The following is a 17,657-nucleotide window of genomic DNA, read 5'->3' on the forward strand; positions in this document are numbered from 1 at the left end:
CCTCCAGGGGAGCTTCCCAACCCTGGGATCTTCTCCTGCTTTGGCAGGTGGGTTCTTTACCACTGAGCCACCAGGGAAGCCCTCCTTATAGATAGGCCTACTAAATACCACACCTCCCCATACCATATCTGTGCCATGAATGAGTTGAGCTCCAAAGAAAATTCTTTTCAAGGGGTCCCTCTGGGTGTTTCAGGGCCAGTGCTCTCTGGATTGTTTTTTTCCATCTGAAGAGAACAATAAGCTTGAAATGTTCCCAGGTGGCTACTATAGATGGTGACAAAGTTCACCTGTTTTTATTATAATACTTTTTCTTTGTTCCAAGGTGATTTTTAAATCAGCTCAATTATTTCACGGGGAAAATAATCTATGAATTTGGATTTTTTCCAGAAGATCCTTTGCTTAAGAGTCTGTTGACACATGCTCATGTTGTGTGTTCCCTTAGCACTGAGACTTCCCTCCCTTTAGGGAAGGGTGTTCCCAGAGAATGACTGGCCTGGGAGACCGCCCAAGGTGTCAACAGCAGAGCAAGGACCATTTTTTGTTGTTGTTTTTAGGCCAACTCATTATACTTCAAAGGTGTACCGACTTCATTGAAAATGTCCTTACTCTTACAAATACAAAAATCGAGTTTGAAATAGTTACTGCATTACTGCTTAGGGTCTTGTGTGTGTGTATGGGTGTGTGCATGCTCTTTGTGATCTTATGGACTGTAGCCTTCCAGGCTTCTCTGTCCATGGGATTCTCCAGGCAAGAATACTGGAGTGGGTTGCCAAGCCCTCTTCCAGGGGATCTTCCCAAGACAGGAACTGAACCCGTGTCTCTGGCATTGTAGGTAGATTCTCTACCCACTGAGCCACCTGGGAAGCCCACTTAGGGTCTTACCATCAGATATTTCTAAGATTGATTCCAACAAGTTGTATCAAAGACTCTTTGGAAATGGATTCAACGTCCATGACAAAATAAAATACTGTAAGAAAAAGGAAAGGCTGTGACTTACTTGTGAAGCTGGAGAGGAACGGAAAAAAGAAGCATTCTTTAAGGTACAGAATTTCCTGGGACAGGGATTTGAACAGTTTTGTACCTTTCCCAAATGACTAATAGTTTTGTCCCACAGAAATAACCGCTAAAGAAGGCATGGGTTCCATGGAAAAAGCATTTCACTGTGGCTAAACAAAGATCATGGCATCTGGTCCCATCACTTCATGGGAAATAGATGGGGAAACAGTGGAAACAGTGTCAGACTTTATTTTTTGGGGCTCCAAAATCACTGCAGATGCTGATTGCAGCCAGGAAATTAAAAGATGCTTACTCCTTGGAAGAAAAGTTATGACCAACCTAGATAGCATATTAAAAAGCAGAGACATTACTTTGCCAACCAAGGTCCGTCTAGTCAAGGCTATGGTTTTTCCAGTGGTCATGTATGGATGTGAGACTTGGACTGTGAAGAAAGCTGATCGCCGAAGAATCGATGCTTTTGAACTGTGGTGCTGGAGAAGACTCTTGAGAGTCCCTTGGACTGCAAGGATATCCAACCAGTCAATTCTAAAGGAGATCAATCCTCGGTGTTCATTGGAAGGACTGATGCTAAAGCTGAAACTCCAATACTTTGGCCACCTCATGCGATAAGTTGACTCACTGGAAAAGAGTCTGATGCTAGGAGGGATTGGGGGCGGGAGGAGAAGGGGACGACAGAGAATGAGATGGCTGGATGGCATCACCGACTCTGTGGACATGAGTTTGAGTGAACTCCGGGAGTTGGTGATGGACAGGGAGGCCTGGCGTGCTGTGATTCATGGGGTCGCAAAGAGTTGGACACGACTGAGCGACTGAACTGAACTGAACTGAAAGTTGTTCATGATACAAGTTGTAGATACAGATCTGGACTCTAACAAACCATACGCATCTCTTGATGCTTTTATTCACCTTCTTCCTGAGTATGAAGCTAGACATCCATTGTCTTCACTATAACAAGGTATCTATTTTTGTCCTTCCTTAGTTTTAAGAAGTTATCTTGAGAATACTTGTTCCAACACCAAAGATGTAGTTATCAATTTAAAATATTTTTAAATTTTAAAGGAGACAAAAGAAAAATTGGGGAAGATGAGGATTTGCCCAAAGCAAAACGAAGGTGGATAACAAAGACATGCATTAGGGACATGCATTATTTTAGGGTGTCATTGTCCCAAGTAGGCACCACGCTAGGCTCCTTATGCAAGCTTTCTAGTACCTTAATCTTCCCAGTGACTTGAGGAGAAAGGTGTCAGCGACCCCATTTTATTAGTGCTGTTCATGGCAAGTTTCTGTAATGATGGAAAAGCCCTATATCTGTGTCATGCAATGCAGCAGATACTAGCCAGAGGTGGTCTTTGAGCACTTAAAATGTTCCTAATGTAACTGAGAAACTACATTTTAAATTTTATTTCATCTTAATTAATAGCCATAGGTGGCTAGTGACTACTATTTGGTCACTGCTTTTGATGTTAACACTGAGGTTCAGAAAAATTAGGACACTTCTAAGATTACACAACCAGTGAGTAGCAGAGTCAGGATCCGCACTGGATTAGCCTGATTCTAAATGTACCTTCTTTTCATTACAATAAGTCAAAGAACAATAGAATTTTGTAGTAGTTCTCTTTCATACTGAAACATCAGAATGGGGGCAAATATTATTGATGATCACCTGGTCACCAGACCCAATGGCCACTGCAGTTTGAAAGAGTTGGCAGAGAGCAGAAAGGACACAGAATCATTACTGATTCCTTGAAGTTAATACTCACATGATTTAGTCATTTTTAAAGAAAAACATGGAAACCAATGTAAGGGTATTAAAATTACAAAGGAGAAAGTAAGCTAAGCATTGTCACCAAAGTGAAAGTGCTAGTTGCTCAGTCCCATCCAACTCTTTGCAACCTCATGGACTATATAGCCCACCAGACTCTGTCCGTGGATTTCCCCAGGCAAGAATACTGGATTGGATAGCCATTTTCTTCTCCACGGGATCTTCACAACTATGGTCCTATTCTTAACCACAGTTAAGAGATGACAGAGAAAAACAGAGGGACGCATAGCCATGGCTGTGAAGTGAAACACGTCTGGGTTCAACACAGGATCTTACTGCTGCTGCTAAGTTGCTTCAGTCGTGTCCGACTCTGTGCGAACCCATAGACGGCAGGCCAGCAGGCTCCGCCATCCCTGGGATTCTCCAGGCAAGAACACTGGAGTGGGCTGCCATTTCCTTCTCCAATGCATGAAAGTGAAAAGTGAAAGTGAAGTCGCTCAGTCGTGTCCGACTCTTCGCAACCCCATGGACTGCAACCTACCAGGCTCCTCCATCCATGGGATTTTCCAGGCAAGAGTACTGGAGTGGGTTGACATTGCCTTCTCCATGAATCAGTATTTACATATATAAAATGGGGAAAATATTTAACTTATAGGATTGTTCTAAGAATTAAATGTGCTAATATCCTGAAACCAGTGCTTGCTCAGTTCACCACAGGCGCTCAATAGTGACCATTATTACTGTGGAACATGTATAGCTACAGGGATCAATAAAATAGAAAAAAGAATCACATTTCCATAATGCTGAAATATAGTCACTGTTGCCTCCATTTTGTACACTATTTTAATTTGGGACTTAAACCAAACAAGTATATATAGTGCTACTGTCATTTTCAACACTCTAAGAATTATCATGAAATATTCTGCAGAAATGTTACAACAGTTCCTAGAATCACGGTCACTTACTTCCTGTAGCTCGAAAGGGACATTTATAATGCTCATACTCAGGAGAGTTATAGTGCTGCAGTTCTTAATGAAATTCAGAAGCAATAATAATCATATATTAAGATGGCTTAATTAAAACATGTAAAAATCAAAAGACAAGAGAAAAATAATCAGGTCATAAAAACTGGAGCCTTATGTTAGCATAGGAGTACTCTCAAACATTCTCTAGGCAAAGGCTTCTGTGTTTCAAATTCTAAATGGGTCATACGGGATATAATTTTTTAACCACAAATTCCCATTTCTATCTTAGAAAAGACAGAAAATACTTTTCCTAAATTCACACATGGAACATAAATGATACATGTCGAAAGACATCAGCTTTAAAGAAATAATGTGAAGCTCATAGTTTAAGCAATGCACACAAAACTGCAGTTTTGGGGGCAGAAAAGGGAGGTTTAAAAAAAATGGAACCCATTCTAAGGGAAGAAAAAAGCAATCATTTGAATTTTACAGAAACTAAATGAAATATTTCAGTGCAATATTCCAATCATTTAAATAAAATTCATCTACACATTTCTCACCAATTTGATAAAACTCAGTTCTAATCTGTGATCTTTCACGGTCTGAGAGTATAAGTGTGTCTATGTAGACACTTCAAGACTCCAGTTTTACACGAACAGCTATTCTGCTTCATGTCAGAACAGAGGAAATGAGTACAAGTGTTATCAAGATAAAAAAAGTGAATTCACAATTCCATTAACCACTTAGGTGCCCAGTGGTTAAGTCAAACTTACTCTTCTTGTTTTATAAAGAAATCTGGGATGTTACTGGGTTTGTTGTGATCTTGCCATTTACAGAGAGGACGAGTGCGTGTCAAGGGAAGTGTGAGAAACGGCCTGAGAACCGAGATTTATGACTGGCATAAACTAGGGTTTCTATTTAAATGGATACCAACCTTCCACACCAGTTGCAAAACTGAAGCTAATTTGAAAGAGATAACTGATTAAATGTCATGGGCTTTAGGAATAAAACCAGATAACTTTTTTTCAACTGCTTTGTCATGACTTAAAGTGCTGAGGAGTTTATAAGAAGCAAGCGTAATTTTCCAGTTCCATCAATAATTCATCCCTTCCAACTGTCCTTTTTGCCTGAATCATTTCTTGATCATTTTATCGCACAGCCCACAGATACACAATCTCTCTTTCACACACTCACTCATATGTACTCACACATGCGAATAAACACAATCCTCCAGAAAACAAACTAGTTGGCTAATTCTGAATTCACTTCACTTGCAAAAATAAGCCCCATGGTCATGAATATTCTAATGGTTTGGGGAAGTCCACCTGTGGCCTTTAGCTTTAAGCAGTAGGCTCTCATTGGCTTCCATGAAAGATGAGACCAAGATGTGGTCCTTTCCATGTACTGTGTGCGTGCATGCTCAGTTGCTTCAGCTGTGTCCGACTCTTGCAACCCTATGGACTATATAGCACACCAGATTCCTCTGTCTGAGGGGTTCTCCAGGCAAGAATATTGGAGTGAGTTGTCATGCCCTCCTCCAGGGGATCTTCCTGATCCAGGGATCAAACCCATTTCTCCTGCATCGCCTGCACTGCAGGCAGATTCTTTACTGCTTGAGCCACCGTGGAAGCCCATGTACTGCAAAGACAGCATATCAGAGAGTCTTCTGTATTCATTCTTTGCGGTTGAAGCTAATTGATGGCTGTGGAGTTTGTCTTTTAGGAGTGAAGGAATGTGGAGGGACTGAAATCTGCTCATGTTCCCACCAGTGTTCCCCCATTAACTGTAAAGACCAGAGCTCTAAGGCATTCAGTGTTCCATGTGAGGATGTTACAGAGTCTTCACTAGACTGAGTTGCCTGGGGTGATTTTGGCTGTGGTTTTAATTCTCAAGCCTTCTCACTGATTATGGGGGCTAACTCATATCGATACAATGAATTTGGTTCTTCAATTAGAAACAAAACAGAAACAAACAAAGCACCCAACTAATAGAGAGGTAGAGAGGCTTAACATTTAAGCACCTGGGTCCAGATTCAGACAGACTTGGGTTCAAATCCGTGCACCTGACTTTACTGAACCTCTCTCCTAACTTGTACAGTAGGTACAAAGGGTGGTGCCTGGCACTGAGCCAGTGATCAATACATGGCAGTTTTGTCACTGGTGTAGACACTTAAGGTTGGGTGTGGACTTGGTAATTATATCCTTCTGTTCATCAGATGTAATTACTTGGAACCCAATGCTGTGTCCTCCCCAGACAATGAACCCCAGTTCAGCAAGGAGACCTCCAGGCCCCACAGGTGGGGTGATTGAGATGGTCCTTGGAAACCAGTATCTCCAAGAGTGCAAGGTCTGTGTTTTAAAAACTGCATGCGAAACCCTACTTTCAGAATTCATGCCACCAATACAGAATCTCAAGGACTGTTTACCTTTTCTGCTTTTCATACCTGTGGCCCACCTCAGGCCACACCTCTATCAGCATCTTTTTTCAACCCTGCCTATATCCCTTGTTTACAGACATTTTACACACTATCCTCCATGGTGAACTGCTACTACTGCTACTGCTGCTAAGTCGCTTCAGTCGTGTCCGACTCTGTGTGACCCCAAAGACGGAAGCTCACCAGGCTCCCCCGTCCCTGGGATTCTCCAGGCAAGAACACTGGAGTGGGTTACCATTTCCTTCTCCAATGCATGAAAGTGAAAAGGGAAAGTGAAGTCGCTCAGTCGTGTCCGACTCTTAGTGACCCCATGGATTGCAGCCTTCCAGGCTCCTCCATCCATGGGATTTTCCAGGCAAGAGTTCTGGAGTGGGGTGCCATCGCCTTCTCCAATGGTGAAAAGTCATCTCAAATTGGAATCTTTAAGAAACTGCACCTGTAATAAGAAGTTAGACTCCATTTGCTCTCTAGTCTGTTCAGAGTCAGTTGCCTTGACATGTCTGGCTCAAAGTGCACTAGAAAATGAGAAGCATAGCTAATGGTAGTGTCCTATAGTGGAATTTAAGAAACTGCCCTTTAAGGCTAACTGTGTAATGCTCATGGCTCTAAATGGGCACTCTTGGGTGACTGAGGATTTATCATGCATAGACACTACCCTAAGGCAATTCACACATTTGGTTTATTTGGATGGTGCTCCCAAATTGATACCTAGGGTTGCCAGATTTAGTAAATAAAATACAGGACAACCAGTTAAATTTTAATTTCAGACAAACAATAATTTTTCACTATGAGTATATCCTATGTAATACTTATGTCCTATATAATACTTAGCAACCTCATGACCTAAAAGTGGAACTGACTGAGCAATGGGTTCTTTTGAGAACTTTCTAGATCACCCAGAATGGTCTACATGGTTTGCTCCAGCAAGATGATCACCCAAACAGAACCTCTCTACATAACAGTCTGGCTGACATGCAGCCAAATGGCACCATGTTGGCAGCACTGGTCACTTAAACACCGAAATATATACTGGTTGGTAAAAGATGCTGCTCAGAACCTCCCTGGTATTTACCCTCTACCAGCTCCACCTCCTGCCATTCTCCCAAGGAACCCTTGCACCTTCTCACAGTTCACTAACTAAAGGATGAATGTGACAGGCAACAACATGGATGGACCCTGAGAGCACTGTGCTAAGTGGAATAAGTCAGACAGAGAAAGATGAATACTGTATGCTCTCATTTATAGGTGGTTCTAAAAATAACCAAATTCATAGAAACAGAAAACAGATTGGTGGTTGCCAGATGAAGATAGAGGGAAATGGGTGAAGTGATCAAAGGTGCAGACTGCCAATGTAAGATTTTTAAGTCCTGGGGATGTAAGTACAGGATGGTAGCTATAGTGAACAATACTGTATTGTGTATTTGAAAGTTGCTTAGAGAGTAGATTTTGAAAGTTCTCATTGTAAGAAAAATAATTGTAACTATATGAGGTGATAAGATGTGAAATTATCGTGGTGATCATTTTACAGTACATATGTATATCAAATCATTATGTTAAACATCTAAACACTTGAAACTTATACAATATTACATGTTAATTATACCTCAGTAAAATGGGAGGGGAAAAAAGGATAGCTTTGGAGAAAAAGAAGCGGTATGAGCCTTCAGAGTTAGGAGACTATAAATTTTGGTCTTGCTATTGGAGTGGTGACATTGTTCCTCATTTTAAAACAATAATTCACATTGAAAATATTAAGATGTCTTATTTTGCCGTTTCTTTCTTTACATTTCTTTTAAATAATTTCCACTCTCCATACATCACGTTGCTTAGGTTGATTTATACCCCTTTAATAGAATCAGGAAATTTAATATTATAACAAAAAGGAACTTTGTTTTATCTGTCAACACACATTGGTTAAAGACACTGAGGCCCATGGAACTTAAGATGGTGCCCAGAGTCCCACAGCTAGTTAGTGGTTGAGTCAGCAGTAGAAGTGAAGTAAATGAGATTTCCATCTCCTGGTCCAAAACAGAGGGGCCCAGATCTGACCCACTGCTTGTTTCTGAATGACTTCTTTAAGAATGATCCTTACATTTTTTAATAGTGGAGGAAAAAAATCAAAGATGAACAATGTTTTCAATAGGTAAAAATTATATGAAATGCAAATTTCAGTGTCTACAGACTTTTACTGAAACACAGGCACACTTACTATGTATGTATTCTTTATGGTTCCTTTTGTCAACAGAGTGGTTGCAATACAGACTGTATGGTCCCCAAAGCCTGAAATATTTCCTCTCTGGCTCTTGACTTAAAAAAAAAAATTAATCTACAGCAAAATAAGGGCCTTATTAGCAGTCCCAGCCTGAATGCTGGGGTCATTCTGATTCGTGGATGCCAAATTTCCACCAAATAGTAAATGTTATAGCTATCACCCTTACACTGAAAAAGCCTTAAAGTGACTTCTTGATGGTGACGCTGCAAATCATATTCAAAACTGAAAACAGAACAGTCCTGCAACATTTAAGGCTGATCAAAATATCATGCAGCAATACCCTTCTCCCTGACCTCAGTGTTCACAACCCCTAGAGGAAGTCCTTCTAAGCTGGTATGGTGATCAGCGCGTGCATGCATGGATGCCAAGTCACTTCAGTCAGACTTTTTGCTATCCTATGGACTGTAGGATCCTATGGACTGCCCACCTGACTTGTCTGTCAATAGGATTCTCCAGGCAAGAATACTAAAGTGGGTTGCCACGCCCTCCGCCAGGGATCTTCTTGACTCAGGGATGGAACCCGTGTCTCTTATGTCTCCTGCACTGGCAGGTGGGTCCTTTACCACTAGTGCAAGCTGGGAATCAGTAACAAGATGCAAACTTTTACTAAATCCTCCTCCCAAATGGACATCTTACTTAGAATAACAATATTCAAAACATAGGCATCAAACTGTAGCATCAAAGGAAGGGGAAGGATTGGAGGCAGGAGGACTTATGGCCCAAGGTATAAAAACTGTGAATGCAGAAAATAATCTAAAGGAACTATCCCAATGTTTAAAAATTATAATTTTAAAAACTAAGAAGCATGTAAATATTTATGTATTTTATTGTGTGTTTATATAAATTTTACATAAAATGCATGCTATTTATATATGATACATGAATATATTTATAGTATAATATGTACAAACATGTGTGTATACATATATATACATACACAAACACATACACCCCATTAAAGGTTAGTTCAAGATACAGACCTTGTTTATGTGATGATATGTTTCAAAAGCCTAAAAATACTTATAGACAATAAACCAAAGTTTATCCTAATATTGGCAGGGAGGGGTATAAAAAAATTATATATGTGGTAGTGCTATTTATTTCCAAGTTGTAGTACTATTTCAAATTTTTAAAAAAACCAACTCTAACTCCAATAATAGAGAAATGATTAAATAAATTTTAGGATACAATGTTGAGGAATACTACACATTCACTTAAAATACATCCAGAGCAATTTGTAACACCATGAACAAGCAATGTAAGAGTAATAAGTAAGGGAAAAAAAAAAGGTATAAAATCTATGCTTACAAGTTAAAAATAATCCCTCACTGAAAGTAAGTCACATACAGTGAAAAATACAAAGATAATTTATCAAATTTTTACAGTTGTTGTCTTTGGTTGCTGAGGCTATGAATTATTTCTTTTTAATTTAATTTCTTTCAATTTAACTACATATTTCAAATTTTCTAAAAGGATTGTATATGATTTCTATAATTGAAATAAAGTAAAATTAGGAAATAATTTAATTTACAGGGAAAAGGAAAACCAGGAATACACAGTTTATCCAACGGGTTAAAAAACACACAAACCCAGAATTTTTCTAAAACACAGAAGAAAAAGAAAGACTTTCAAGTTCATTTCAGCACTGTGACATGCCAGACCTGCTGCTGCAGCAAGCTCAACTTAGTCTGACCAGTAGATGTCGCTGTTACACTTACTTTGAGTGTATCTCAAGTTACACAACTGCTTTTTAGATCGAGTGAGGTTTAAAAAAGAAGTCAAAAGCCTTTGACTGTGTGGATCACAACAAACTGTGGAAAATTCTTAAAGAGATGGGAATACCAGACCACCTGACCTGCCTCCTGAGAAATATGTATGCAGGTCAAGAAGCAACAGTTAGAACTGGACATGGAACAACAAACTGGTTCCAGATCGGGAGAGGAATATGTCAAGGTTGTATATTGTCACTCTGCTTATTTAACTTCTATGCAGAGTACATCATGAGAAACCCTGGGCTGGATGAAGCACAAGCTGGAATCAAAATTGTCAGGAGAAATATTAATAATTGCAGATATGCAAATGACACCACTGTTATGGCAGAAAGCAAAGAAGAAATAAAAAGTCTCTTGATGAAAGTGAATGAGGAGAGAGAATAAAAATTGGCTTAAAACTCAACATTCAGAAAACTAAGATCATGGCATCTGTTCCCTTCACTTCATGGCAAATAGATGGGGAAACAATGGAAACAGTGAAAGACTTTATTTTGGGGGGGCTCCCAAATCACTGCAGATGCTGATTGCAGCCAGGAAATTAAAAGACGCTTGATCCTTGGAAGAAAAGTTATGAGCAACCTCGACAGCATATTAAAAAGCAGAGACATTACCTTGCTGACAAAAGTCTGTATAGTCAAAGCTATGGTTTTTCCAGTAGTCATGTATGGATGTGAGAGATGGACTATAAAGAAAGCTGAGTGCCAAAGAATTGATGCTTTTGAATTGTGGTGTTGGAGAAGACTCTTGAGAGTCCCTTGTACTGCAAGGAGATCCAACCAGTCCATCCTGAAGGAAATCAGTCCTGAATATTCATTGAAAGGACTGATGCTGAAGCTGAAACTCCAATACTTTGGCCACCTGATGTGAAGAACTGACTCATTTGAAAAGGCCCTGACGCTGGGAAGGATTGAGGGCAGGAGGAGAAGGGGACGACAGAGGATGAGATGGTTGGATGGCATCACTGACTCAGTGGACATGAGTTTTAGGAAGCTCTGGGAGTTGGTGATGGACAGAGAAGCCTGGCGTGCTGCAGTCCATGGGGTCACAAAGAGTCGGACATGACTGAGCAACTGAACTGAACTGAGGTTAAAAATACTACAAATTTCCAGTTCATCTCATGAAGGGTGATAGTTTTTACATCTCTCAGCTTCATTCCAGACCTCCTTTTACAATAACTGAGATGTCCAATGCTTTTCTAAAATGACATACAATGACTGTGGTTTTATGATTATGAAAAGTACAAGATTCTTGTGCTCTTGAATGCCTGAGAAAATTGTCACCCATATGAATATTACGGGCCACAACTCATCAAAAACATACTTCCAGGCTTGAAAGTAATGAATTGGAAGGTGTTAAATGAAATTGGGAACACAAAATTGTCAGTAAGTATTATAGTTAATGGTAGGGGTGCGGGGTGGGGGGAGTGCGGTGAGGAAGCATCTCTTGGATTCCTAATGCTCACTCCCATCTCTGACAGAAAGTGGGGAAGTGAAGGGGCGCGGTGACAACCGTGCAGTCTACACTGTGGAAGCAGGTGAAACCCAGCCCTCTGCTTTGTGTAGGTCAGTCAGTGCTTCTGTGTCAATGAATCCATAAATGAATGGGAAAGAGAAGGCTGTTTTTTTAACAGGTCATCCTGTATTGGGCAGACTTCCTGCCAAACTGCTCACCTGTTATTTGAGTAGCTGCAGAGGAAGGAAGGTGTAGGAATGTGGAAGACAGGCTATTTGAATTTCGCTGGAGGATCCAGATCATATCGGTCAGTTACTCTATGTTCTCAAATCTTTAGAAAAATATTAGGAATGGCAGATGACGTAACCCACAATGAGGTTTAGGCCACAAAGTGATGTTAGCAGAGTAGTCTGTAAATGCTCAGATATTTACGTGACTGTGTAAACACAGTCACTTTCTAGTGTACAAATTTCAAATCAGCAACATATATCTGTTTTCTGCAGCTGACTGAATTTAGACAATGACCCTCACACAAAAGACAGCTTTAGCAGCCTCGCAGACACACTTTATGTTAAATGCATATAAAATGAGTCTCTATCATATACAAAGAGTCATAGCACAAACACAAAGGTTTCTACTCACATGGAGATCCAAGTGCAATTCATTTCTGTTGGATTTCTCTCTTTCTTCATGGAGCAGAAATGGACAGGCTGGTCCTGCTCGGTAAGCCAGGACCCATGCACCTCCATCTTTGCTGGGAAGGTCTTTAGCTGCTGTCTGCTCACTGAAGCTGTCCCGGGCCAAGCCCTCAGAGGAGATGCCTAGACCAAAGCAGAGAAAACCATGAGTGACACAGTGGTGACAGTACATCAAGCCAGCCATTTCTGGGGACTCCTATGTGGGCCACTGCACACCACCTCTTACTTCCCTTTCTAGGTTATATTTTTAGGGTTTGCTTTCCTCCAAAAGTATTTATCTTAATTACTGTTTCTGCACCACACTCAGAATGAATTAAAATATATGCCCTCATATCCAAGGCATATAAAAAATAAATCTATTAGCTGTACTCAGTGCTCCATATTCCTGCTTACCAATCAGGCTATACAGATCATTCTCTTTCAGAACAGAATCAGAGGATGAGCTGCAGGACAGAAGTCAGGAGTCCTGGACTCCTGACTTACAAGCTGGCTTTACTTGCAAAAGGTATCACCTGAACCAAGTCACTAGTATGTATTCTTCGAGGGCAGGAACTACATCCAGTTCCTCTTCATTTCTGGGGATAGCTGGCCTTTGGTTAGTGTGTTGAATGAGTGACACCCACGTGAGTGCACTGCTTGGAACTCACTTTCCTATCTCCAGAATGAGAGTATTAAGCTAGCTCTTCTTTGAACTACGTTAGGGTGATAATGGTCAACTATGTGTCAGGCACGGTTCTTAACCCTGTTCTTTGGTTTTCAAAATAACTCTATAGGTAGGTATCATTAGGGTTCTCATTTCAGATGGGAAAAGTGAAGTGCAAAGATGTTCAGCAAATTGCTTAAGATCAGTAAATGAGAAAGCCAGGAATTGAACCCAGGCCATCAAACACCAGCAGGTGTGCTCTTAGTGACTAGACTTCATGGTCTCTGCCTGACATTTCTGAGATGGCCATACCTGTTCTGCAATAAAAGGACTTTGTGGTCAAGTGAGTGGGATAAAAGCTACATGCTTTTATGCCACGACTCATGTTAGCATACTAAAGACCTTGAGATGTCCTTTAGCAAAGAAACTTAACTCTATACAATAGCATTTTCCAAACTTAGTTGACCACAGAATCCAATTAAAGAGACACTCGTTAAACATGTCACAAGCCACCAGTGTTCCACTCAAATAGAGTTTGGAAATAACGAGATCACCCCTAATGTCCCATAGAGCTCTCACGTTCCTAGACCTCTTCTAGTTCCTGGTAAGCAAACTTGGCAAAATATTAAGCAACCAGGCAGAAGTTAAGAGTTTAGGCTCTTATTACTTCTGCAATAGAGATGACTGCTGGATATGTGATAGGGTGTTTATTACACATAATCCTTGTAACAGTGTCTCTTTGGCAGGGACCCAATGCCAGCCAATGACTTCAGCCATGCTGAACACCTGACTTACAAGTAATCTGAGCTGAGAGTAAGTCAGCAAACAAAAGGACTGTGGGATAACACACTTCTCCTTTATATTAGAGTAGCATTTCAGGAGAAAATTTGGAAACACCCAAGGGTTTGCTTTTTGCTAGGCTGTTCGGTTGGTTGGTTTCCAATCACACTTTAAAACTGAAAGATGATACAGGTCACAGTGTCTCTACAGTTGCCCTCTGGCAGGCTGTCCACAAAACACTGCAGTGAAAACCAAGAAAATGAAGGTCCAGGGCCTTGGGCATCTACTCTGCAGACATGTGCATCCAGAAGGTTACAACTAAGCTCTTTCTTCACCTGAGTTAGGTGTCTTAGAATGAGGGTCTTTTCAGGAACTTGGCCTCATTCTTTCCACAAGCCTCTTTCTACCTGCTGTCTCCAGACAGACTTTCTTCTGGGCTCTTGTTTAGGGTCTTGTGTGCTACAGAGTGGCCCCCACTCCTGCTCAGAAGACAGGGAGGAATAATGCCTAAAAGAACCTCAGAGAGGAGACAGTCTGCTAAGCTCCTCCTGTATACTCATGGTGACCCCAATAAGAGGGCAGTGCTGGCCATGCTTTAAGAGATGAAGAGACTAAAGCGTGGACCCCTTTTAATTTCCATTTATAAAGCGTATCCCTCTCCTAGAATATTTCTGTTTAGATAACTTCTATTTATTTAGCTCATCCCCCCTCATTTTTGGCAAGAAAAGAGAAAATAAGCCTTTTAAAATTTATGGTGTACTCTAACCTAGCTACCTTTGCTTCGAAATGTATTAATTACTAATCACACCTCTCATTTCAAACCCCTCCACTTTCCACTTTTATTTTGGAATAGCTTCTGGCTTTGGGTACAGTTTACACAGATTGACAAAACAACATAAAGCATGCTGTATACATCACAAAGAACATGCTGTGCAACACCTAAGGTAAGACATCTTGATCATCAAAGGCACATTGTCTGGTGAGTGGGTCATCATTCAGGTATGTGAGAGTGGTAAATTCCCACATGGATAAGGACCTCGTGTCCTTAGATAAAATACAGATGCCCGTGGAAATGCATCTACACACCTTTCACGGCTGTCCACCACTGCATGAAGCAGGTATGGGGTGAAATCTAGCTTACTTTATGCAGAGGGAAAGATAATGTGAAGTTTAGGCAGAAACAATGAAAAGTAAGTTCATATTAGAAACAGTTTTAATTATGAAGAACCAGTTTCTAATACCTAATTTTAACCAGACAATATCCCTATGAAGCAAACACTCAAGGTAAAACTATGATGGGTAGTAATCTGGGGAAAGGTTGTTAGGACAGGAAAGACCAAGGGCAGAAATAAGTAACAAAATAGTTCTCAAAAGTCCGACAAAGTAGGCAAGGACACAAGACAAATTCACCACTGGAAGGGACATAAACTAATAAATTCTTTTATTATTTCATTATTTTTATCAAAGTATAATTGATGTGCAATGTTGTGTTAATTTCTGCTGTAGAGCAAAGTGATTGGGTTATACATATATGTATATATTTTCTTTTTTTTTTTCTTGGCAAGGACAATAGTTTAATGAAGAACAAACTTTTATTCTGGACCATCTATTTTCTTATTAACTCATATAAAAACACTCTTGAAATGTCTGTTTTCTGTCCAGCTAATTGATATTAGATTCTCACTGATTTTATCTTCTATGGTTATAGGCTTATTTGTTTTTGCATAATATCACTGGGGATTCCCTGGTGGTTCAGACAAAAAGAACCCCCCCCCCGCCCCAAAGCAGGAGACTTGGGTTCGACCCCTGGGTCTGGAAAATCCCCTGGAGGAGGAAATGGCAACCCACTCCAGCACTCCCGCCTGGAGAATCCCATGGACAGAGGAGCCCAGCGGTCCACAGTCCCCGGTGTCACAAAGAGTTGGACATGACCAAGCAACTAACACACTGCATTTTTATATATTCTAAAAATTATATTAGTTTGAATCTACTTACAAGTATCAGGAACCATTATTTAAGATGTGCCTCACAAATTTGCCATTTATCTATTTCTTATTTATGTATATGTGCTCAGTTGTGTTCTACTCCCTGTGATCTCATGGACTGCAGTCGCCAGGCTCCTCTGTCCATGCGACCCTCCTGCAAGAATACTGGAGTGGGTCGCCACCTCCTCCCAGGGATCCGAACCCGCATCTCCAGCATTGCAGGCGGAACCCTTACCACTGAGCCAGCGTGGATAGCCCATTTATTATTTATAGTAGGAAAACTGCAGGGAAGTTGGTTGGTTGCTGGCATTGATAAACAGCTTAAGGATTCATCCTTCTGGTTTTGTGTTACATCATCATCATAGGCTGGCATTTTGTTTCTTGCCTCCAGATGCCTGTTCCATCTCCAGGCATGAGGAGAAAAGTCAGTGCCAGAGCTGTTGTTACCATTTAGCAGGAAAGAGAAACGTTTCTAGAAATCTCTTGTCAGGCTTCTGCTTTAGTCTCATTGCCTAAAACTGAAAATATTCTTTTCCATTATGGTTTGTTACAGGATAGTGAATATAGTACCCTGTGCTATACAGTAGGATCTGTATATCCATTCTGCATATAATGGACTGCGAACCCCAACCTCAAATTTCATTATATATATTACAGAATGGATAAACAACAAGCTCCTATTGTATAGCACAGAGAACTGTAGTCAATATGATAAGCCATAATGAAAAAGAATATTTAAAAATAATGTATATATATGTGTATAACTAAAGTAAGTCTTTGAAGAGTTTTAATAATATCAACTCATTTTCTGAACAGTCAAAAATAAAGCATATGTCTATGTCTACTAAAATAGGTAGTGTCCATACAACTCTTCAACTGAATATTTAATAAAGAGAGATTAAAAATTGTCTGAAATTAGGTAAGTATATTCTGTCACAAGTCAAATATCATTTAAATTTCTAATGCAAATAGATTTTGAGGTGTTAGATTTTCATGGGACATTTTATGAAAAGCTGAAAACAGCCTCATCAACATAATCATGCCTCCCCCCTTTCACGTGCACAGACTATGAATATAATTTTTCCTCAGTATTGATTAGTTATTTTGCTTCTCAAAATCACTTCAGCAGCTTGATGGACCCCCCCCACACACACACACAGGTTAATTGCACAACTGACCATCTGTTAATACAACATACAGCACAGTCACAGCACAGTCATAGTACAGGAAGGGCAACTTACCTTGGGACCACTTTGAAAGTCTGTGTTTTTCCCGTATGAGCTGCACTTCCTGATGCTAACCTACAACATCAAACTGGGATTTTGCTGTCAATTATCAATACAAAGGAAGCCGACAGAAAGGAAAAGTGATTGCCATTTAAAACTGGAGGCAGTCTCCACAGCCCAACTTCCCCAGAGGAGTGAGTCTCCCTGCCTAAGATATCCCGGTTAATTGTTCCCACATCTTCACCCTCTCGCTTCATTGTGATGATTCACCCAAGGCCTTTTCCAGTTGCTTTTGTAGCTTCTCCCACTGATGTAGACGTCATATATTCCCCCAGGTCCCTGGATGCTGGATGTGGCCCTGTGACTTGTTTGGGGAAACTGAATGTGGCCAATGTGACAGTGTGCCAGTTCTGAGCCAAGACCTGAAGAGGCATTGTGTGTTTTAACACCCTGCCTTGTGTTTCTGCCATTACTGCAAAATAAGCACGTCCAGGCAGCCTGGACTTAGGCACAGAACAGACCCAAACCCTGTCCTACCTCCCTGAGCCAGCACAGCTGAACTCAGATCAGATCAAGTGAACCTTGCCAACTCTAAGACCAATGAACGAAAACAATAAGTATTTGCTCTGAGCCACCAAGATCTGAGTTTTG

The 17,657-nt window shown here is 40.5% G+C and overlaps 1 protein-coding gene across 1 annotated transcript in view; it reads right to left on the reverse strand.

Moving 5' to 3' along the window:
- Positions 1 to 17,657, reverse strand: part of FMN1 (formin 1) — a 474,559-nt gene that overhangs the window by 357,343 nt on the left and 99,559 nt on the right. Inside the window, exon 2 of the mRNA XM_088839831.1 lies at positions 12,317 to 12,495. Coding sequence (XP_088695957.1) covers positions 12,317 to 12,495 — 179 coding nt within the window. The remainder of the gene's footprint in view (positions 1 to 12,316; positions 12,496 to 17,657) is intronic.

This window comes from Moschus berezovskii, chromosome 9 (assembly GCF_049115385.1).
Source record: "Moschus berezovskii isolate FMDL1 chromosome 9, NW_MosBer_1.0, whole genome shotgun sequence".
Classification (NCBI taxonomy): Eukaryota; Metazoa; Chordata; class Mammalia; order Artiodactyla; family Moschidae; genus Moschus; species Moschus berezovskii.